Source organism: Canis aureus, chromosome 26, assembly GCF_053574225.1.
Source record: "Canis aureus isolate CA01 chromosome 26, VMU_Caureus_v.1.0, whole genome shotgun sequence".
Taxonomy (NCBI): domain Eukaryota; kingdom Metazoa; phylum Chordata; class Mammalia; order Carnivora; family Canidae; genus Canis; species Canis aureus.
In genome coordinates this window covers 10834530-10856466 of record NC_135636.1, presented here as the reverse complement: position 1 = coordinate 10856466, position 21937 = coordinate 10834530, and the positions used below count along the sequence as shown (strand labels likewise).

At 48.7% G+C, this 21937-nt stretch overlaps 2 protein-coding genes across 4 annotated transcripts in view; one reads left to right on the top strand and one right to left on the bottom strand.

Annotated features, from left to right (window-relative positions):
• The window catches only part of DSTN (destrin, actin depolymerizing factor), a 36827-nt gene extending 25758 nt beyond the window's left edge, over nt 1–11069 (top strand). The window contains exons 2-4 of the mRNA XM_077872116.1: nt 3617–3924; nt 7345–7421; nt 9826–11069. Of these exons, the coding sequence (XP_077728242.1) occupies nt 3617–3924; nt 7345–7421; nt 9826–9935 (495 nt within the window). The 3' untranslated portion in view covers nt 9936–11069. The remainder of the gene's footprint in view (nt 1–3616; nt 3925–7344; nt 7422–9825) is intronic.
• Nucleotides 11070–15366: 4297 nt separating this feature from the next.
• The window catches only part of RRBP1 (ribosome binding protein 1), a 65247-nt gene continuing 58676 nt past the window's right edge, over nt 15367–21937 (bottom strand). For 2 of the 3 annotated variants that reach the window (XM_077872096.1, XM_077872095.1), the window contains exons 16-24: nt 21396–21488; nt 20926–20997; nt 20250–20345; nt 19586–19669; nt 18006–18101; nt 17268–17351; nt 16969–17067; nt 16379–16522; nt 15367–15932 (exon numbers count right to left, since the gene is read on the bottom strand). In XM_077872096.1, coding sequence (XP_077728222.1) covers nt 15897–15932; nt 16379–16522; nt 16969–17067; nt 17268–17351; nt 18006–18101; nt 19586–19669; nt 20250–20345; nt 20926–20997; nt 21396–21488 — 804 coding nt within the window. In that variant the 3' untranslated portion in view covers nt 15367–15896. The remainder of the gene's footprint in view (nt 15933–16378; nt 16523–16968; nt 17068–17267; nt 17352–18005; nt 18102–19585; nt 19670–20249; nt 20346–20925; nt 20998–21395; nt 21489–21937) is intronic. The other variant, XM_077872098.1, reaches the window with a different exon arrangement.

Genomic DNA, 21937 nt, shown 5'->3' with positions numbered 1-21937 from the left:
TTCCATCTAACTGCCATCAACACCCATGTACTGCCAGATTGTTCTCCCGCCAGCCTTTCTGCCATCAGCTGAACCTTCAGAGGTCCTTAAAGCCCCTTTGCTTGTCCTCAGGTGATTCCCTTTGGAACTCCCCGTAACAGCTGTTCTGAATCTTTACCTAATATTCCCTCAAACCCCTGCTCTACTTCTGGTTTATATTTCACAGAGAAAATGGAGGTTTTCTAGTTTTTAGCAGTGTATCTATCTTCCTTTTCTGTTACCCTCTCTCTCTTTTTTTTTTAAGATTTTATTTATTTGTTCATGAGAGACCCAGAGAGAGAGAGAGAGAGAGAGAGAGAGGCAGAGACACCGGCAGAGGGAGAAGCAGGCTCCATGCAGGGAGCCCGATGTGGGACTTGATCCCTGGACTCCAGGACCACGCCCTGGGCCAAAGGCAGGTGCTAAACCGCTGAGCCACTCTGAGATCTCCTCCGTTACCCTCCCTTTTCTTATTTTAGAGGAAAAAGGTTTCTACCACTATCCAAAAGTAGAGCAAGCCTGTGAAACCTTTCATAAGCTAGAATGGTGTAGCGATTACCATTAATTTCTATGGAAAAAATTCTGAGCATTTCCAGACCCAAACATAACCTTTCTTGGGCTCTTTTGATACCTTAGGACACATCTTGGTTACTGCTGAACAAAATAAATTGAGATATATCACAGATGCTCATAGACAAGAGTTTAAAGCTGTGGTGGCTTGATGTGGAGATGCTGAGTTGTAGATCTGGGGAGGGAGGTTGGTGGCGCCACCACTCTCACTGCTTGGGGTCCACACTGCACTGCCTCCATACAAATGCTGAATGCTATATTGGCTTTTTGTATTTTTTTTGTAAACAGGAATATCGTTAGATTTCTATTGGTCTGTGAAAACAGGTACTAATGCAAGTCTTTCGTAAAAGCAAATTGATATAACTTGAACTTTTGAAAATTGAGGAATATTTGTATATTCTTTTTTTTTTTTTTTAAAGATTTTATTCATGAGAGACACAGAGAGAGGGGCAGAGACACAGGCAGAGGGAGAAGCAGGCTCCATATAGGGAGCCCAATATGGGACTTGATTTTATACATTTACTACCTCATGAATGTCTATGAACAAAGTATGGATTAGATTAGATAGGATTGAAGTAGATTATGATTAAATGTGGATTAGATTAGATAGAAATGAAGTGTATTATAGTTCTTTTAATAAATGAAATGATTAAATGGCCCAATTACCTGAATATTAAGGAAATGCTAGGATCTCAGTGCATTTTAACCCCCAGAATTCTTTTTTTTCTTTTTTTAAAGATTTTATTCATGAGAGACAGAGGCAGAGAGAGAGGCAGCCTCCTTTAAGGGGAGCCCAGTGTGGGACTCCATTCCAGGACCCCAGGATCACAATTTGAGCCAAAGGCAGATGCTCAGCCACTGAGTCACTCAGGTGCCCCAACCCCCAGAATTCTTATGTGTGTTTTTAAGTAACGGCTTTAGTAAGCTATATTATTCACATATCATAAAGTATGATTCAGTGGTTTTCAGTATTTCCAGAGTTGTACATCCATCACCACTGTCAAATCCCAGAGCATTCATCACACCACAAAGAAACCCCATGCCGATTAGCGGTCAGTCCCACTCTTTTTCCCCTTAAGCTCCTAGAAACCATTGATCTACTTCCTGCCCATGGATTTGCCTATTTTGAACATTTCATAGAAATGGAATCATGCAATATGTGGCCTTTTGTATCTTGCTTTTTTTCACTTAGCATAATGTTTTTCAAGGTTTATCCATGTTATAACATATAATACTACTTTTTAATGGCTGAATAATATTCCAAATGTGGATAGTACCACATTCTGTTTATCCATTCAGTTGATAAATATTCTTTCTTCCACTTTTTAGCTATTAGGAACCATGCTGCTCTGAGCATTTGAGTACAAGCTTTTATATGGACATATGTTTTCATTTCTCTTGTGTGTATACCTAGGAGTGGTATTGATAGGTATGAACTCCACGTTTAGCTTTTTGAGAAGCTGCCAAACTGTTTCCTGAAGCAGCTGCACTGTTTCACAGTTCTGTCTGCAACGTGGAAGGGTCCAGTGTCTCAACAGCCTCACCAACATTTGTTACTGCTCTCTCGGCCATTATAGTCATCCTAGTGGGTGTAAAATAGTGGTTTTGATCCTTGATCCTTGTGGTTTTGATACATAGTTCCCTAATGGCTAATGATGTTGACCACTTTTTCCAAGTGCTTACTGACCATTTTTATATCTTTTTGGAGGAAATGTCTATTCTGATCTTTATGCATTTTTAATTTGGGTCATCTTTTTTATTTTTGAGTTATTTGGAGTCTTAATTCTGGATACGAGTTCTTACTGGTAATATGATTTGCAAATATTTTCTCATATGTGGGCTGTCCTCTCTTTTTTTTTTTTTAAAGATAATTATTTTAGAGAGAAAGAGCAGTGGAGAGGGGCAGTGGGAGGAGGAGAGAGAATCTCTAGCAGGCTCCTCACTGAGTGCGGAGCATGACACAGAATTTGATCTCATAACCCTGAGTTGAAACCAAGAGTTAGATACTTAACTGACTAAGCCATCCAGGTGCCCCGTCCTTTCATTTATAGTTCTTGCTTTAGAAAAGCTAACATGCAAACCACCAGAGTTGATGAAACATCGAAAATTATGGCTTAAGTAAAGTTAATGCAAAAAGAACACTCCTTAAAGAAGATAAAGATTAAAAACTCAATTGAGACCTTTTGCTGTCAGGGTCACATTTTAGAATAACGAGTGTAACGTGGTAAAAGGGTAGTTTTTCTGATCAGTACGATCATAAATTAAACTCTTCTTTTTATGGCAGTAAGCATTTTCTTATCCTTTTTAAAATTGAGATACCATAGACTAACGTTGTGTAAGCTGAAGATGTACAAGGTGTTGATTGCGTTGTTGCATTTCTGTACTGCAGTATGATAATTACCGTAATGCCTCCGTCATGTCACATAATTATCGTGTCTTTTTTGTGGTTAAAACAATTAAGATCTGGTGATCTTAATTTAAAACTTGGAGATTTTATAAGTGAACTTTTAAAGGCATATGATTAATATGTTACTAAATATTAATCACATAATTTTGAAATATGCATAGAACAAAGGCCTTTTAATTCATTAGAGAAAGATACGCTGGTGGGATGGAATTTTCCCAACACAGCCACTCTATCCATGTGCTATGCATTGATTTTTGGGTATTAGTAATATCCAAACTGGGGAGGTGACTACTCCCAGCCAGGGTTCTGAGCAATCTCTTTAAGAGGGAAGAATCTAGCACCTTAGGAAGAAGCACCTTTTTCTAGGCTTTAGGGTGGAGGGTCTGCTTTATTAGCTCAGTCATCCCGTACTCCTGCACAATAGTGATGAATACTTTATATATGTAGTCTTTTAAAAGTTTAGTGACTGAAACTAGCAATTGCAGCTTAGATTTTGTTTTTCTGTTAATGAGTATACCTTAAAAATTGAAGTGTATGTCAATCTATAAAAAAAGTTAGTGTTTTTATATTTGGTATGATAAAAGCGATAACCCTCCTTCTGACTTTTTTTCCTCCTTATAGGCCTCAGGAGTGCAAGTTGCAGATGAAGTATGTCGCATTTTTTATGACATGAAAGTTCGGAAGTGCTCCACACCAGAAGAAATCAAGAAAAGAAAGAAGGCCGTCATTTTTTGTCTCAGTGCAGACAAAAAGTGCATCATTGTAGAAGAAGGGAAAGAGATCTTGGTTGGAGATGTTGGTGTAACCATAACTGATCCTTTCAAGCATTTTGTGGGAATGCTTCCTGAAAAAGATTGTCGCTATGCTTTGTATGATGCAAGCTTTGAAACCAAGGAATCCAGAAAAGAGGAATTGATGTTTTTTTTGTGGTAAGCATCAGAAGCATTGAGCTTCTGTATAACTCAGAGTTAATCTTATTGTTAGCACTTGGAGAACCAGTTCCTAGAGTCGAAAGGATTTTCAGCTAAAATCAAAAGGATTTTCAGCTAAGTTGTCTGCAGTCATTGTCATTTAATTTTTATTTACAAGGTTCCATAATGTCTTACCTGGATTAATGTTTGTAGGACCAAACTAAATTTTAACTATTCTTTGTGTACTTGAATATGACTTTTAGTAGTTGATTTTTTTTCTTCGAGGTAGGGCTGGGAGCTAGATTTTATGCATTCTCTGAACTCACTTCTTACAAGCTAAAATTTCTCAAAATTCTTCTGGGATCCTGAGAAGAAAGTTTACCCCACCAAAATCCTTCTCCAATAAGCCTTGGCAGGAACCAGCCTTTCACTTTTTAAGAAACCCATCCTTTACTTGTTCCTCTGTGGTTTGCTTTTTTTTTTTTTTCTTTAATAATTTACTTATTGGGTGCATGGGTGGCTCAGTCGGTTAAGCGTCAGCTTTTATTTGGCTCAAATAAAAAAAGTATTTATTTGAGAGAGAGTGAATGGGGGGTAGGGCAGAGGTAGAGTGGGAGAGAATCTCAAGCAGACTCCCTGCTGAGCATAGGGACTCAGTCTCAGGACCCTGAGATCATGACCTGAGCCAAAACCAAGAGTTGCAGGCTTAACCGACTGAGGCACACAGGCACCCCTGTGGTTTGCTGCTTTGGAAGTTGGCACTATCTTTGCAACTATAATTAGGACAGTAGGATAACCACTAGCCACTGTGGCTATTTAAAATAATTAAATACGTTTTAAGATTCATTTTCTTAGTTGAATTGCCACATTTCAGATGTTCAGTAGCCACATGTTACTAGTGACCACTTTATTGGGTAGCACAGACAGGTTATTTCCATCACTGCAGAAAGCCCTTTTGGACAGCATTGTTCTAAATAGTGAGAAAGTGTTACAAGGTTATTTACATGGCATTTTTTGAAAAGGCTGCTTAACTTCGTTATTCTTTTCAACTAAGTTTGAGATTAAGCTTGAGTCAAAAGTCACACATGTATGTCTTATTTAGTTGTATTATACTACTTTCCTTGATAAATTCTTACATAGGTGGAGATCCCTGGGTGGCTCCGCGGTTTAGCACCTGCCTTGGTCCCAGGGCGTGATCCTGGAGTCCCGGGATCAAGTCCCACATCGGGCTCCCTGCATGGAGCCTGCCCCTCTCTCTCTGTCTGTCATGAATGAATAAATACAATCTTTAAAAACATTAAAGAAAAAAAAAAAAGCCATCTCAGGTGTAGACGAGCAAGAAGGGCCCCTTTAAAGGTCAAAAGGATTTTTGTTTAAAGGAAGGTAACTGTAGCTCATACCTCAGTTACATTTCAGCAAGCCTTTATTAAATTTGATTAAACCAAGATGCTGTGTGGGATATAAATGTGGGGTCAGAGTGCTTGTTTGGGGGCAGTTCACTGTTCTGCAAGCCTGAGAGCTACGAACTTATATACATACATAAGGTTAGTAGCTAATGAGACTTCAGAAGAGCACATTCCTGATTTGAACCTTTATTTCTACCACATTCCAGATATTGTGTTAAAGCCTGGGATAACAGCTGTGAGTAACAAATGAAGCGCCTGCCCTGCTGAGATTTACAGCTGAGTGGTAGATATAGCAGCTAAAGGTTTAGGCTTTTAAATTGGTGATTGTTTACTTCATTTGCACTATTTTTCTGTTTTTTATACTCCCCTCCCCCCACACTGTGAAAATAATACATCATTATTAAAGAATATTTGGAAAATAGTAGTAGAAAGAAGAAAAGGAAATTCAGTGTTAATGCGGTGTTTTGTTTTGCATTGTTGCTTTAAGAAAATGTAAAATCTTATAGGAGTTTCCCATAACAGGCTCTGTCTAGGACTCTGGGAATGGCTCTTACTTAAGGTGTTTTTAAAATTTGGTTAGATTAAAATCAGAACAGCTAACGCTTTTTCCTGTCCCTGACCTATTTTGTGTAAAAAAGTACCCACTTAACTTTGCAGCTCAAGCAATTTCTAGACCTCAGGTGGTGGTTATGGCTCTGCCTCCCTCTTTGGAACTTCAGGTTGGGAAGAATAAGCATCTGAGAGACATGGAGGTTGCTGTTCCTGGTTCCTAGGAATAGAACTGCCCTCTGTGGGTGGAGTAGACTAAATGAGGTCCACACTAGCCATTGGTGCTAATAACTGTGGAATGGTCTAGAAATATGGCAAATAATGCAAGCTTTAGGTGTTTAAAAGTATTTAACTACACTCCATGTAGGAGTGTATCAAAAGAGTATGGAGCAGAGGCAGGCCTGGGGTTTGGTGGCGTAGTGGGAAATGATGCATTCATGGACCAGCAGTTTGAATAGGATGAGATTTTTCTGACAATTGTTAATATGTCGGTTGTTTTTCAATATTGCTGGTGAAGAAAGTGATGAGGAGCTTTCAGTGCTTCCAGTATTCATTCAGGAGGAGGGAGACACTACAATTTGTGTAGATACAAGATAATAGTAATATTGGCAAGGCATAATTGGTGAATGGCTTGAGCTTATAAAACATCCTTGTGACATGTTCTGTTATGTTAGACTAAGATGGAAAGCAAGTACTCATGTGGTCAGAATTTGCTGTTTGTCTATTGGAATAGACCTAAATGGTGAGGATTAAGAAGGGGACTTCTACTTTGTTTTCTAAAAAAGAATATATTATAAATAATCTGAAGCTAAAATGCTAAAATTGCTAGCATTACTTAATTCAGGGTGGCAGATACTTGATTTACAGATTACTCTCTGTACTTTCTGAAACTTTTTTCTAAGCAAAAAGCATTTTAAAAACAAGATGATTGTTATTAATCTGAACACAAGTTTTCATTGATAAAAATGGGTAAATTTAAAGAAAACAAATTGAGTAATACAGTCAATTATCCAGTGTTGTTTTATTATGGCCCTGTTAATCTGATCTTCAGTTGGTGGTTCTCTAATTTTTTCCCCCTTAGTCAACCTGAGCCATTCTGTGTTTGCTTGTCCTTGAAAGTCTCTAAGGAGGTGGAGAAATAGAAAAATTATGTAGTTAGCAAAACACTGTCAGGAGGGGTACCTGAGTGTTTCAGTTGATTAAGCATCTGTCTTAGCTCAGGTCATGATCCTGGAGTCTGGAGATGGAGCCCCACCCCACATCAGGCTCACTGCTCAGCAAGGAGTCTGCTTCTTCCTCTCCCTCTGTTCCTCCCCCCACTCATGCTTGCTCGTGCTCTCCCTCTCTCTCTCCCTCTCAAATAAATAAATAAAAACTCTCAGGAGATTCTGAGGACTCTCCCCCACCAGGGATGCAAATGTTTAACAGTGTAATTGTACTTCCTCTAAATCTTTTTTTTCATTTTTGGCATATCTTTATTCAGGGCACCAGAACTAGCTCCTCTGAAAAGTAAAATGATCTATGCAAGCTCCAAGGATGCAATCAAAAAGAAATTTCAAGGTATGGATTAGATTTACTTCCAAATATTTAGAGGTGTGGTGAACCCCTGGAATGGGGGGCTACATCTTTTCTAAGAAGCACCTTATTTCCTTTGAAGAGCCTTGGTAACAAAGAAGGCAAGTGCTGCCTGTTTTGAAGAAAACCTGGAAGGTTGAACCTAGCTTTTAGCATGTCTTCTGCCTTGTGCTGGTCACCCTGGAACTGAACTACCTGTCTAAAAACCTTATTCTCTGGGCTGTGTGTGTAGAGGGGTGGAGACAAAACAAAAAAACAAAAAAACAACAAAAAAAAACCCTTATTCTCTAGACATTGCATGCATATCACTATATCACTTGTTTAGGCTGGTTTTAAATTAGTTTGGTATGCTGCCGAGTTTCTCCCATAGCATATGGAGATTAATTGGTTTACATTGTCCATATTACATAATGAATTTATTATTGCCTGTGAATGTGTTGACATAACAAAGTTGCAAAAAGGAAACATTCATAAATGGGAAAGGATACTCTTTATCTCTAGCTTGACTTTGGAATGGTGTGATTTTAGGTAACTGACTCATACCCTCACCCCTTGAATTGGCCACTTACCTTTGACTTGCCATGGGGTGATTGGGATCCTGTTGAGATGGCCTGACCATACACTTACTGCCTCCAGCCAGGAGGAAGTGTTGGTATGATGGGAAGAGCATGAGGCAAATGCCCCAAGGCCTGCACTAAGGGCTAAGCATGTCACCTAACTGCTGTGTGACCCTGGCCCAAAGCGCTTAACCTCCTTGGGCCCTGATTCTCTCCTCTGTAGAATGGGAGGCTTCATCTGGATCGTGTGAACTCAGTTTAAGAGGTTGCCCCACCACTTTCCTTGCCATGGCTTGCTCCAAATAGCTGCTGAGCGAGCCAGGATCAGAGGGCTTGGCCCAGTGTAGTTTTTGTTTTTTACTGTGGCTGGTTTTTATATTCCTGTAGTAGAACAGGTTTGCTCTTGCTTGTTTTACTTTAGGAAAACAAAAATTCTCACTTCTTTCCTTCAAACCTGCTTCTTAGATGAGGCCTGTCAGAATCTACATGCATTTGGGTTGATGCTGGGCAGCAACCCCCACCCCCCCGCTCCCCCCCGCCAGAAGTGTGTTCACCAGTTGGTTAACTGATGTCTTAACAGGACTCCCCAGCATGCCACAGCGCAAATGAGAAAGGTTGGCGGTGGATCCCTCACCATCCTTCTGTGTTGCCTTTCAGTAAAGGAAAGGGAATTGCTATGTAAACTTGACCTGATGACATAAAAGAGGGTCACCTTGCTGCTTTTTTTCCCCTAGAGAAACTGTCACTAGCTTTCTCCAGTCCTAAGTGGTCCAAAAACTGATGTGCTGTACTTTCTGCGGCTTAAGAAATGGTCTTAAAATTATGGCGGATCAGAAACATTGCAGCTGTTTAAAAAATAGCAGCTGTTTACAGAGAAGCTAGTGTATGTCATTCCCTAAATGAGCTCATTCTGCAGTGAGGTGATGTAATTTTTCTGAGAAAACCATCAGGAACACATTTTACATCATTTTCATTGTGATAGATTTCTTAAATATGTAGTATAATACCACTGGAGAGTTAGCTTTTCTAGAGCAAAGGAGACGCCAGTTGTAAATACTCTTATTCTTCAATACATTGACTAAAATCAACTGTTCAATCAAAACATTGAATTTACATTTTTTTACTTCTATTTTAAAAACCAAGAAAATGACTAGACCTAGTTTTTTAACTTTTTATTGAAGCAAGGAATAGGGGAATCCCTGGGTGGCTCAGCGGTTTACCGCCTGCCTTTGGCCCAGGGCGCGATTCTGGAGACCCGGGATCAAGTCCCACGTCAGGCTCCCAGCATGGAGCCTGCTTCTCCCTCCTCCTGTGTCTCTGCCTCTCTCTCTCTCTCTCTCTCTCTCTCTCTCTCTGTCATAAATAAATAAATAAATCTTTAAAAAAAAAATGAAGCACGGAATAGAAATGTGTGCATCATAAATTTTTGTAGAAGTCAGTGTTCACAAACTGAACAAAATTGTGGTTTCTTGATTTAACAACCAATACTCCAGAAGTCTCCCCTCCTGCCCCTTCTGTCTTCTCTTGGTCCTTCCACAGGGGTACCAGCACCCTGGCTTCTAGCAGCATAAAATAGCTTTGGCTGCTTTTCTGTTATACAAATAGAATCAATCAGATTATGCTTTTATGAAGTTTGGCTTCTTTTAGTCAGTGTTCTGTTAGTCATTCATTTTGATGCATGTAGTTACAGATTATTTATTCTCTTTACTGTGTAGTATGTTCCGCAGCTGATCCATATTAGAACTGGTGTTTTAAAACAGTTTCCTGTCGTAGAGAAATAGGTTACATTACTGCTATAATTCTTAAACAGAATTGTTGTTTTTCCTCCCTAGGCATAAAACACGAATGTCAAGCAAATGGGCCAGAAGACCTCAATCGGGCTTGTATTGCTGAAAAACTAGGTGGATCCTTAATTGTAGCTTTTGAAGGATGCCCTGTGTAGACCATCATTCAGTGCCACAAATCGAAAGCTTCCATGTTTAATGTTATCCTCTTGCTATATAAGTAAAGCAACTATGTTTAGGCCAGGGTCTCACTGAGGGGGAGCTGTCTTGTCATCTGTTAAAGTAAACTAAATATTCTAAAACATGTGCAGATGGCCCTAAATAAATCTAAAATATAAAGTGTTACTGGTGTGACATTAAATTCTTATTGGCCAAATACCTGTTTTGATGAGTTGGCTTGTAAAGGTTTTTGTTAAACTCATGATTTTTAATAGTGCAGTTCACCAAACAGCACAAGGGCCATATGAAGAGAATTATTGCATCTTTGTAACCTCAGCAGTTACTTTGTTTCTTTTGCTTAGAGAATTGGTCATACTCTGGTTATATTTTGGCCCAAATTCTTTATTCTCTCTTGAGCTAAACTGCATAATGGAAAATAAATCTCCTTACCACGTGTAACAGCACTAATATACTAACTACAGTAAGACTAAGTCAGGCAGTCTTTTAATTCTAGCAAATGTGTGATGGAGACTGCCTCAGAGCTGTGCACACTTCTAACCAGCGCTGATCTTGCAAAGCACTATTTTGAGCACGCAGTTGGAGTACAGGAAGCAGCTCCCTGCATCTGCAGTGAGCTCTCCACTTGGTAGCTGGGAGACTGTTCGGAGAGTGACCTTGCATCTTGGACATAAAATCATGGTGTGTCCTCAGGAGAATGTGCAATACCTTTGTTATTATAATGCAGATTAGGGCTCCACTGTGATCACAACACTTCGTTAATGAAGATGATAAAATGGCGTAGTGACCAGCTGGGGCACCTGCAGCATCTTTGACTGTGTCTCCTTCAGAGTCATGTGCTTCTGGCACAGGAAAGTGTGGAAGAACCTTGAGTCTATGTCTACGCCGGGGCCTGGGAGAACTTGTTCATTCCCTAGAACAGGTTGTTGAATGTCTGTGGAACAGGGAGCAGGGATCATGGATGACACCCACAGGAAGCCACTACCTGATGACACTTGGAAGTGATTGTCTTTAACATCACAGGCATGACACTTTGAACGATATAGAGATGCACGCAGTTGAACTTAGAAGTAGCAGTATTGGCTTTATGTAATAAAGGAAGCATTTTTAACTTACCTCTTGTGTAATTATTCACATGGGAATTGGGGATGGAAGGACTTTGCCTTCCATAAATGAGATGAGGCCTGGAGGTTTGGGTATTTCAGACGATTAGAGCTACGGTCACAGTTCCTTCTTCCTCTTATTGAATGAGGAAGTTGGTATAAAAAGGTTGGGAATCTTTTCCTTGCTCCAAATTTGTATCCAGATTCCAGGCTTTTATCTTCTGATTTATTTGGGAGGTAGAAAAGTTATACTTTATCAAAATACTTCTCTTAAAATTGTCTAGAAGACAGTGTTGGCTGTTGGCTTACTGATAGGCTGCTGTCATTCTTTCATCCTGAATTTTTGATTTTCTCTACTGCAAAGCAGTGCTTTCAGCAACAGTGTATATTAAGAGGCCTCCCGAGAAGCGTTGCAGGCCGAGGCTGCCTTACTCAAGAATCAGCCATGTAGATAGCCATGTAGATAGAGATGGCTCAAGGAGTTCTAGAAGGAGGAAGTCATCTGTGACACGTGGCACTACTTGTATAACCACCACTCCCTGCTGGTGTGTGTGCATTTGCATGCGTGTGGAGGGGCGTGCTGGGGATGATGAGAAGTGGGAGGTGGGAGAAGGATGCATGCTATGGGGAGGATTTCAAACAGGGTACAATGGTGTAAGAGAATCTAAACATCTCCCACCACTCTGCTCTTACACCAGAAACTGGGAAGATGCTAATAGTTACTTGTATCTCTACCTAGGGGAACTTTTGAGACAGTCTTACTGGATTCCTGAGGTTGGGGCCTAAGAATCCTGCTAACAAGGATGCCAGGTAATCCTGATGCAAAATCAGAGTCTGAGACCTCAGCTAACACTGGTGAGGAATAAAACTGCAGGTTATACTCTTTCAGCAAACATGTTTACAGTTTTACAAGTGCAGACACAGTACAAAAAAGCATGTCTGCGGAAGGCTGAGTGAAGGTTTGTCTACTGATACTCTTGCCCTGGGAAAGAAGCAAATAAAGCCACTGCTAACAAATTCAGAGCTTGACTATGAAGTTTGTTATTTCAGGTAATATTAATCCCCGAGAAAACAGCACAGTGACTCAGGTAATAGAATTAGGCTCAGTCGAGTGGTTTCCTTTTTTTTTTTTCAGAACTGCCCAGAGTGCTGGCTGGTCCACACATAGGAAGTGCAGCCTCTGGGTCTTGGCTGTTTTTTTGCCGTTTGGACTGTCAGACTGGATATGCCCAGGGACACATCACTTTCTCATGATTTGGGCATTTCTGAAATACAGTTTACAGTCTCCAGACCAAGTTCCAGTGGGGCTGCAGCTCCAAAAAGGGTCATGATAGTTGATCCCTGGGATCCACACAGGGTTAAACTGTGTGGGTCCATTTATAATATGTGGACTTTTTTTTTTAATTGTGCAGGACTAGATATGTATTTCCCTCATGATTTTAACATTTTCTTTAGCTTTAAGAAAACAGTGTATAATCCACATAACACAAAGATGCATTGATCTGTTTGTTACTGGTGAGGCTTCAGGTCACTAGTAGCCTATTCGTTTATGGGAGAGTCAAAAGTAACATACTTTTCACTGTGTAGGGTGGGGGCACTCGTACCCCTAACCTCTTGGTTGCTCAAAGATCACCCACCCTTGCATTGTGGCTGTGAGAGGGTGAAATTCCAGTTAAGGGGCTGTGTGTGGCTGGCCGTCTGTCCGGGGGCTCGCCTGGGAGATTTACGAGCCTGTAGCCATTGCCCTTGGCGGGCAGTACAGAGAAGGAAGTTGCCTAAGGTCACACAACTTGTAAGTGGCGGGACTGGGACCACAGCTTGGGTCTGTCTTGTTGCGGCCCTTAGCTTTTCCCATTATACTCCAGGGTTCTTTGTTTCTAACATCTGGAATTCGAAGGTTAGATCTTGTTCAATGCCAAGGATGAGGCTGGAACTGGGGCAGAAGAGGAAACCGTTCTTTTGAGGTTCTAATCCTGTGAGTGAATCTGAGAGAGAAGGCGTTTATGGAGGGTGTCTAGTGGTTTCTAAACTCTTGTGTTTTTGCTGCCTACAGGCCAGGCATCCTGGTGTTTGTACATTTTACTGAGTATCATGCAGATGACCAGTGAAGCTGTCGAAATAGCTGCTGCTGGCGTGATGGGGTTACCAGGTCTGGAGATGCTATTCATGGGCTGCGTGACCCTGGAGCTTCGGGTCAAGTCCAGGAGCCTCTGAAGGGCAGGGTAGAGACTAGATGTTCTCAGAATTCTCCCAGCTGCACTGTTGGGGGGTCTTGGGGGCAGTGGCCTCTGTAAAGCCAGGCCTAGGGGAGACCAGGGCCTGTCCGTTGACAAGTACTCTAGCCCAGCCGGGGCGATTCCTGCTTCCACGCTGAACTTCAAAGCAAGGGACTGCAGGAATGGCCAGGCCAATGAGCCAGGCATCTGTGCCACGTTGAGGAACACCAGAGGGGCCTATCGACCCCCTGTTCTAGCACCTTCTGAGGGCTCTGTCTTCCCCAGCCTGACCATGGAACCTTCCCAGGAACGGCAACGAGGGAAGCTGCTTAGCAGACTTGGGTTCCCTCTGCCGAGCCTTGAGGCTGTGTGGCACCTGCTGGGGCAGGTGGGGCAGACGGATGATGGGCCCTTAAGAGCTTGAGCTGCAAGTCATCTCCAAGGTGGCATTTCTGGAGTCCCAGGTCAGCCTCCTGAGGTCCCACAGCCTGCGTCGTGCTGGCCTTTACCTCCTGACACAGGCAGACCCCAGCTGGTCTCTGCCACGTAGTCCGAGGGAGTGGGGCTAGAGCCAGGACCTGGGGAGCAGCTGTCACCGTGTAGCACCCAAAGGCAGCAGCTTGGTACCCCCAGGCCTCTCCCCTGCCTTTCTTACCCCAAGGCACCCTTCCCTGTGCCTTCAGTTCTCAATTCTGCGGTCACCGTGGCAGGGGGAGAGGAGCGGACTAGAAATGTCAGCTCACAGGGCTGCAGTGACGCTTCTGATGCAGGTGTCTGGTACACACTGACCAGGGCCCCGTACCACTGGCCTTGATGGGAGAGGGCGTTGTGACCCCCACCACCCCCACTAAGGCCAGTCCTTCCACACGGAGTCCATGTTCCTCATGCTTGGAGCACATGGAAGACACAGTGAGGGGGCCACAGGTCGGGGGGACTTGGCCACTGTTCGTGGAGTCCATGGACTCCAAAACTCTTCCCCTCCGGCTGACCCCCGAGGCTGAGTGATGCCTGGACACAAATGTTGGAGGTGGGTTTGAAACCTGCCTTGTCTTGTACTAGGTGAGCTTTCACTTTCATGGGGATTCTTTGTGGGGAGGGGGGACAGGGTGTACCTCTTGTGGGGACCGGAAGGTGTCATGTGAGAACCCAGCACAAGGCTAGGCACTTGGCCGGCATCCAGTATCGTCACTTACTCCCGTTAAGTCTCCTGCATCCCAAGTCCTGTGGGCCTCCCCTCTCTACTTGAGCCCCTCCAGAGTTCTGGAACAGGTATGATGGTCTCCTCTCGCTTAAATATCTCGTGGCTCCTACTGCCTCACCTGTCCAGATGCCTTGTCCTTTGTAACCTGGCTCCACAGGGCCTGCTTGCCCTCCACCCCCATCCCCACACCTGCTTTCCCCTGGGTCTAGAGCCCTCCCCTCTCCTGACAAATGCCTCCTGCTCTGGCGAACTCCAGGTTAAGCTCATTTCTCTGGGGAGCCTCCCCAAAATTCCGGCACCCTGATCCCAATACTGTTGCAGCACGGGCGCCACACAGCATGGTTGGGTGGTCCACAGATGAGGCACTCCCCAGAAGCCGAGACCCAGTCTTGCTCATGCAGATTCACGGGCTGGAAGCTAAAGAACACACTGCCCGGGTCTCCAAGCCCCCCATGCCCCGGCCCAAGGAGCACGCTGCTCGGGCCCCCACAGGCACAGTGGATGTGAGGGTCGTCGCACCTGTGAGCCGGCTGCTCCAGCTCCAGGCCATCCTCTTGAGGCACAGATGAGCATCTGAACCCCAGCCAGGTCACAGATGCCTTGTCTGTTCACAGAGCTCACCTCACATGACCACCTAGGTCACCCATGGCCTGCTCAGGTAACCTCAGATGCTCAAGGGTGGGGGCATGGACACTTGGCCACCAGGTGCCACGGCCAGATGTGCTAGGGAGAGCCCAGAAGCCACGAGCCTCAGGGCCCAGGACAGCTGCTGATCTCTTGCCTTCAGGGAAGCCAAGTAGCACACTTGTTCCTTCCCCAGGAGCCTCCTTCCCGTGTTCCTCGGGCCCCGCGGCAAGGTGGGGGAGCACCAGCGATCAGACTAGACCAAAAGTGCCGGGCAACAATGTTGGTTTTAATGGCATTAACATCCAGGAAGTCACACATCAGTTCTTGCTGGCAACTTCCCCCGGGGGTGAGGGGCTGCTGCCTCCCCGGCTGGGCTGGGCCCCTCCAGTCTGCTCCACAGCCCTGGAGACTCACCACCAGGCCGCTCGCCTCCTGACCCCCAACCCAGGGGAAGAAAACAATTGCACTGATTGACATACAGATACCCAGCGTCCCGGCCTCCCCAGCACATACCCTGGGGTCTGTCACAGAGCTGGTAAGGGCTTTGGCGTCTGCTCGGTGGTGGTCCAGGGCTGGTCCTGGGGAATAGTGTTTATCAAATGTGACAAAGGTTCTTTTACAAACAAGGGGTCTGGAAGGTCTATTTCTGTGATTCTAAGAGTCTCTCATGGCTTCTCTCAGAGCTACTGGAGGTTGGGCCTGGATAACGGTGTGTTGGTTGGTTTATTTATTTGTAAGGAATGTGTAAGGCATTTTGGTAAGTTGAATGGGAACTTCTTTTCCCGAAGAGCAGACTCAGACAGAAGTGCCCTCCTTTGAGCTGCTGTCGTCCTGTGAACAAAGGTGGGCAGAGGGAGGGAGAGGCTGAGGCCGAGGAGCCGAGGCAAGCGCTCACCCCTGACTCCTGGGGACCTCCAGTCCCGAGAACACCCAGCACGGCCAGCCTGGAGAACCAGAGTGGAGCAGAGGATACAGGAGAAGAGGGAGGTCCCTGAGCTTGGGGAGGACCCTGGCACTGACAGATGGATGTCAGTGGGGCGGGGAGGTGTCAGAGATGCACCCCTCACCCAAGGGAGCTGTGGAAGGGTGGGTGCTGGGCCCAGAAGGCTGTGTGTCCTGCTCCCGGCTTTCAGGAGTCTGTCCCCAATACCTCCGGCCCCCAGGCCTAGTCTCCTGTCTGCCCTGCACCCCAGGAGTCCTGGGACCGCCCCCACAACCAACCCCCCACCCCAGGGTCATGGGGGAGCCAAGGCTGTGGGCAGGGCCAGGGCACTCACTGTTTTGTCCAACTGCTCCTGCAACTTCTTCACTGTGTCTCTCTCCTTTGCCAGCTGCTCCTGGGTGGTCTTCAAAAGCTCCTGCAATTTGGTGGCAGCATGTCCCAGGTCACTGGTTAGTTTCTTCTCTTTTTCTAGTCTCTCCTGGGGATCAGAGGGGTCCAAGGGGATGAGTCACCATGTGGCACACAGCAAGAAGACCACCTGGCTGTGCATGTGAGGCCTTGCTGCCTGGGAACTGGGCGTCCTCCAAAGGTGTGAGGATGTGGCTCCCTGCTGCCCCAGAGAGGGGTCTGTGCTGCGGCTACCAGCTCGGCCAGGAGCACTGCCTGTGACACCAGGGACGTCCTACGGTGCACGGAGGCTAGTGTGACAGAGCCACACGGACTAGTGGCTGCCATGTGTGACACTGGAGTTTAGGGAGCCTGCCCCCCCCCAATCAAGGGGCCTCAAGATGGCTCCTCCCCCTCCCACGCCAGACAGCAACCTAGGAAGCTGGGGCTGCGCAGCTGGCGGTGAGCCCAGGGGCGGGGCGTGGGTGTTGGCCCCCCTTTCCTGAGCCCACTCTGGAGCAGGAGCCCCACTTCTACCTTCAGCTGTGTGGCCTCCTCTGCTGCTGAAGACTCCAGGGGCCCTGTGCTGCGGAGCTTCTCCAGCTCGGCCTGGAGCCGGCACGCGGAGCTCTGAGCCTTGGGGGGGAGGGCAGAAGGGTGTGGGCAGGACGCCAGACGCCCCGCAGGGAGGGGCGCGGGTTCAAGGCTGTGGGGGGGGCCAGCGGGGGCCGCACGCACAGACGCCAGATGACCCACAGTGTAGCCACGGATGGCCCAGCAGAGCCCCCACCCGCATCCCCATGGCCCTGACGCTGACGGCACGGACAGGGCCTGACCTCCTGGAACTCGGCCGTGAGCTTCCTCCGCAGCGCCTGCTCGTCCTCCAGGGTGGCCTCTGTCCGCTCCAGCTGCGCCTTCAGCTGCATGGGAACACCACCCCCAGACTGTGGGAGGCCGCGGGGTGGGGGGGCGGGGGGCTGGGGACCTTGGCTCCGGCACGCTCTACCTGCTAGCTCTAACGAGAAGCCTCTCCCTGCCTCTGGCTGGCCGGGGAGCCCGTGTCTGCCCACCCGCAGGTGACTGTCGCTCCCCAAGCCCCACAGTGGGGAGATGGTGCCTTGGCCCCGGGGACAGAGCTGGGGATGGAACACATGCTGCTAGGACCTCTGCGGCCCCCAAGATGAGGCTGCCCCAGAGCTCCATCTCCACCGCTGTGCTGACGGCCCTGGCTCCCGCAGAGGGCTCTCAACCACCGTCCCTTGGCTCGAGAGTCTGGGGAGCCAGCACCCTGCCGGCGCCCTCCCCGACACGGCTTCCTAACGGCAGGCCTGGCCACCCACTCCCCGTCACCCCTCCCACACGTGCTGTTAGGATCCAGGGGCTGATACCTCTCTACCGGTTGCTTCCCTCGCTCTGTTCTAGGGCTCCCTCCGGACCCGGGGTGGGGGTGGGGGCAGGAGTGGGCAATGCCTGGCTGGGCGGAGTGGGGGGGGGCCTGCACCTCCCTCCCAGGTGGGAGGGGGCCACACAGGCTGTTAGTGACAAACATCTGGGGCCCGGCTCACCGCCCTAACCTCGACAGGGTCCTGCTCTGCTGGGGGGGCAGCTGGGGACCCAGCTACGTCACCATCCTCTACGTGGCTCTTCATCTCACTCAACTGCTGCCTGACCTGAAACAGGAAGGGGTGGGGGTTTGTGCCAATCACAGCTGGACACACGTGCGCACACACAGATCCCCTCAGGAGGACGGCAGGTGCTCTATGGGGGACCTGGTTTGGCAACCGTGACCTGTGTCAGAGTCCCCATGCAGGTTCCCTGGGGCGGGGGGCCGGCACCATGACCTCTCACTTGGGCCACCCCTGTGCTCTGCTCCAAGGCCAGCCGTGGAGCCCTCCCTGGGAGCAAGATGACCACTGGTGGACACAGCGCAGAGCTCTGTTCCCAGAGCTAAGGAATTGAAAAGGAAGTGAGAGGTGGCAGACAGGCTCAGTGCAAACAGCACCACTCGGGTCCTGGATCCCTTCCAGATGCACTGTTCAGGGCCCTCTGTAGGGTCTAGGAAAGATGACAAGAGGACACTTGCCTAATAAGGTCCTTTCAGGTTAGAGGTCCACTGCTGGGAGCAGGGGACACACCTGGCGGCCCCTGCGCCTTGGGGCCTCAAATCTGAAGCAGCAGCAGTATCACCCATGAAGCTCTGGGAAAGGTTCTAGTCAGGGGACCTGGGTGGGCTCTCGGTATGAGCTCCCTGGGAGTGTGGGTGGTCTTGGACCCCCTCTAGGAGGCACCGCTCCCAAGGGCATCTCAAGTGTGTAAGGTCTGACTCTGTGCACATGACCTCAACCTGGGCAGCACCCCAGGGCCCCAACCAGACCTGGCTTAGGCCGTGGCTCTGGTGAGTGGTCCTTGGGCTCAGGTGACTTGGCCTGACTGGCGCCTGCTCTCTCCTATGCCAGTCCCAGGGGGTCCAGGGTGTGCGCCCCAGGGCAGGGGCAGCTCACAGCTCCGCGGCTGCTGCTGGGGGAATGCCAGCACCACGGGCCAGACCTGCCGAGTCCTCTCAAGAAACCAGATGTGTCTATTCCAAGTCTGCCAATTTCTATGTGTTTATGATCAAGATTTTCAGAAAGGCTGCAGATCCAGCAGACCAGGCTGTGGCTGCAGCCCCGGAGCCGGTACCAGCCGGGGTTGGGGGGGGGGGGCGACCTCGCCAGGAGGCAGGGAGCGGGTCAGCTGCCAAAGCTGACAACGGAGGAGGACCCGAGTCTGCCCCGGGGGACAGCAGGCCTCCATGCACACCTGCAGGTTTGAGCACACTGGTCTGCGCCACTGCTGAAGGGAGGAGAGCCCTGGGTGCCCTGGAGGGGGAGGCCGGACGAGCCGCAGGGCTCACAGGGAGCTGGACTGGCCTGAGCCTGGGCCCCCGAGGTCCCATTGCCCCGGGGGATCCAGGAAGGGAAGCATGAGCACTGGGCCTGGCAGCTGCGCACCCAGCTGGGAGCCCCCTCAGCATGGCCATCGAAGCCTGCCCCAAACACCGAATCGGTGCACACCTCCACCTCCCCCCATCATGCTGCGTTACCTCTGACAGGGTGGAGGAGCACGACTGGCCAATCAACCCCCCCCCCCCCCGCTCCTCTCCACACTCACTCACCAGGGCGAGCTCATTGCTTTGTTTCTGGGCTTCACTCTTGGCTGCATCCAGCTGAGACTGAGACTCTAATAAAAGTTGCCTCAACTTGGAGAGGAAATGGACCCAGGCGATGCGGAAAAGGAGAAAACCAGTTCCTATGAGTTAGCACCCAACAGACAAGCTAACGAGACACATCCAGTCACCCACCACCCAAGAACACGACCGAGCAGAGCAGGCCAGGCAGGGGCTCCTAGGCCTCTCAGAAAGTCTTTTTTTTTTTTGAAGACTTAGGGAAGACAGAGTTCACCATGTGCCAGGCTTGGATCTTTCTTTACAGACTGTCTTGTAAAACAAGCCAAAAGTGTGAGATCAAACCAGCATCGGGGTGGGGGGTGGGGGTGCAGGTCAGTGCTTTCTGCTTCTGACCAAAGCACAGTGTCTGATTGAAACCCCGGGTGTCCCCAGGCTGGGGAGAGAATTCCCATCATCAGGCTGACCTGGCTTCATGCCAGCCTGTCTGCGGGGCTGTCGCTCTGCAATCTGCCCCACGCCACACACATCCTCGGCCCGGCTGGCCCAAGGCGGGGGCCAAAGCCTGAGAACCCAGACTCTAAGCTCACGTTAGCCAGAGCCAGGGGAGGACGAGAGACTCAGGGCGGCCAGAGACCCCACCAGGCAGACTCACCCCCGCCACCTCCTTGGCGTAGCTCTGGCACTCAGCGCTGGCAGCTGCCATGTGCTTCTCCAGCTCTGCTTCCAGATGTGAGGTGTGCTCCCTCACCTGGACACACACATGTACAGGTCAGAGGCCTCGAGCGGGGCCAGCAGGAGTCAATGACCATGGGCCACAGGGTGACAGGGCGACAAGTCCGGCTGCCCTGGGGTAAGGGCTGGGAGACCACCCGTGGCCTGTCGGCTGCAGGCCAACCAAGGACAGGCAGAGACGAGTCCCTGGCAGCAAAGCACCTTCCCAAACTCCAGCCCTCTCCTGGGCCAGACGTGTTCTCATGCTCCACAGTGGATGACAGGAGGGCTTTTCAATTTCCTTGCTGGGTAGGGGCCAGGGGCACCCTCTAGGAGGCCAGGGCTGATAGGGTGTCTGCAAGGAGCACTGGGGCCACCTCGTACCCGCCCTACAACATGGCCACTACAGAAGCCACAAAGCCCCAGGGTTGGGCACATTCCACACAGGCCCACGGCTGCCTCGGGCCCTCCGAGCCCGTCAGTGGCTCTCACAAAGGAAAAGCAGGACTGACAAGACCCCTTCGCGCCTCTCAAGACACGCGGTCCACGAAGGAAAAATAACTCCAGGAGCCCCTGTAATGAGGAGAGCGGCCCTGGGAGCGGAGCCCCGCACCTACCTGCTCTGAACTTTCAAGTTCTCCTTTTAGCTTCTCTACAATGTCTTCGAGATGTTTCACTGTGACCCGTGACTGCCAAGCAATGGGAAGGCCCCATCAAACGCCAGCCCCTGGAAGGGGACGGTCCCCAGACCCAAGTGGGATGGGCCCCCTCCCAGGAAGCCCAGTGGTGCCCGCCCACCTCAGGTGTGAGGTGGTCTTCCTTGGGGTGGAGGGGGGCTCTTAGGGCAGAAGACTCAGCTGTCCTCCATGGTCGCACTTTAGGCGGCATCACCAAAACCTAGCAGAGTCACCTCCTGTCTCCCAGAGACCCATGTGACTCCCTCATCAGCTTTCCCCCTGGTTCTGATGAATTCTGACCTCACTGTAAGTCTCTGCTAAGTTGTATTTGAACTCCTGGGGAAGGGGGAGCCCCCAGAGTGACACCGGTGTCCTTGACCTGGGGCTGGGTCTCAGGGCCCTTCAGGTACCTTCTGAAGCTCCTCCTCCGTGGCGCTCACTTTGGCCTTCCACACCTGCTCCTCCTCCTCCACACTCTTCTGCAGGTCTTTGAGCATGCCCTCCTGGAGGAATGGGACACTGAGGTGGGGCCCTCTCCCGGACACCTCGCCCCTCATGAACACAACTGCAGCCACCTGTCCCTTGGCTTCTATGGGATGGCTGCCTGGCTGCCCAGCTCAGATTCTGTCACAGTGTCATGTGGGGAGAAAGGTGGGCCTGTCCTGGAGGTGGGGGCTCGGGCCAGTGTGCAAAGACTATGGGCCATGCCAGGGAATGAGGTCTGTGACCCAAGAGGCCATTAGGACTCTGTCTCCACTGGATTTGCCACCAGCACGGCTCCTGAAATCACAGAGATAGTAGCTTCCAGCTGGCCAGCAACCAAATGTTCACCTCTTCTTTTCCCAGTCTGTTTCATGTCATCACTGTCTTTGCACCTCCAGCCCCAACCCCGCAGCCCAGGCCTCTCCTCAGCTCAGAAGCAGTGAAGGTCTGAGCACCTCACTCAGCCCAA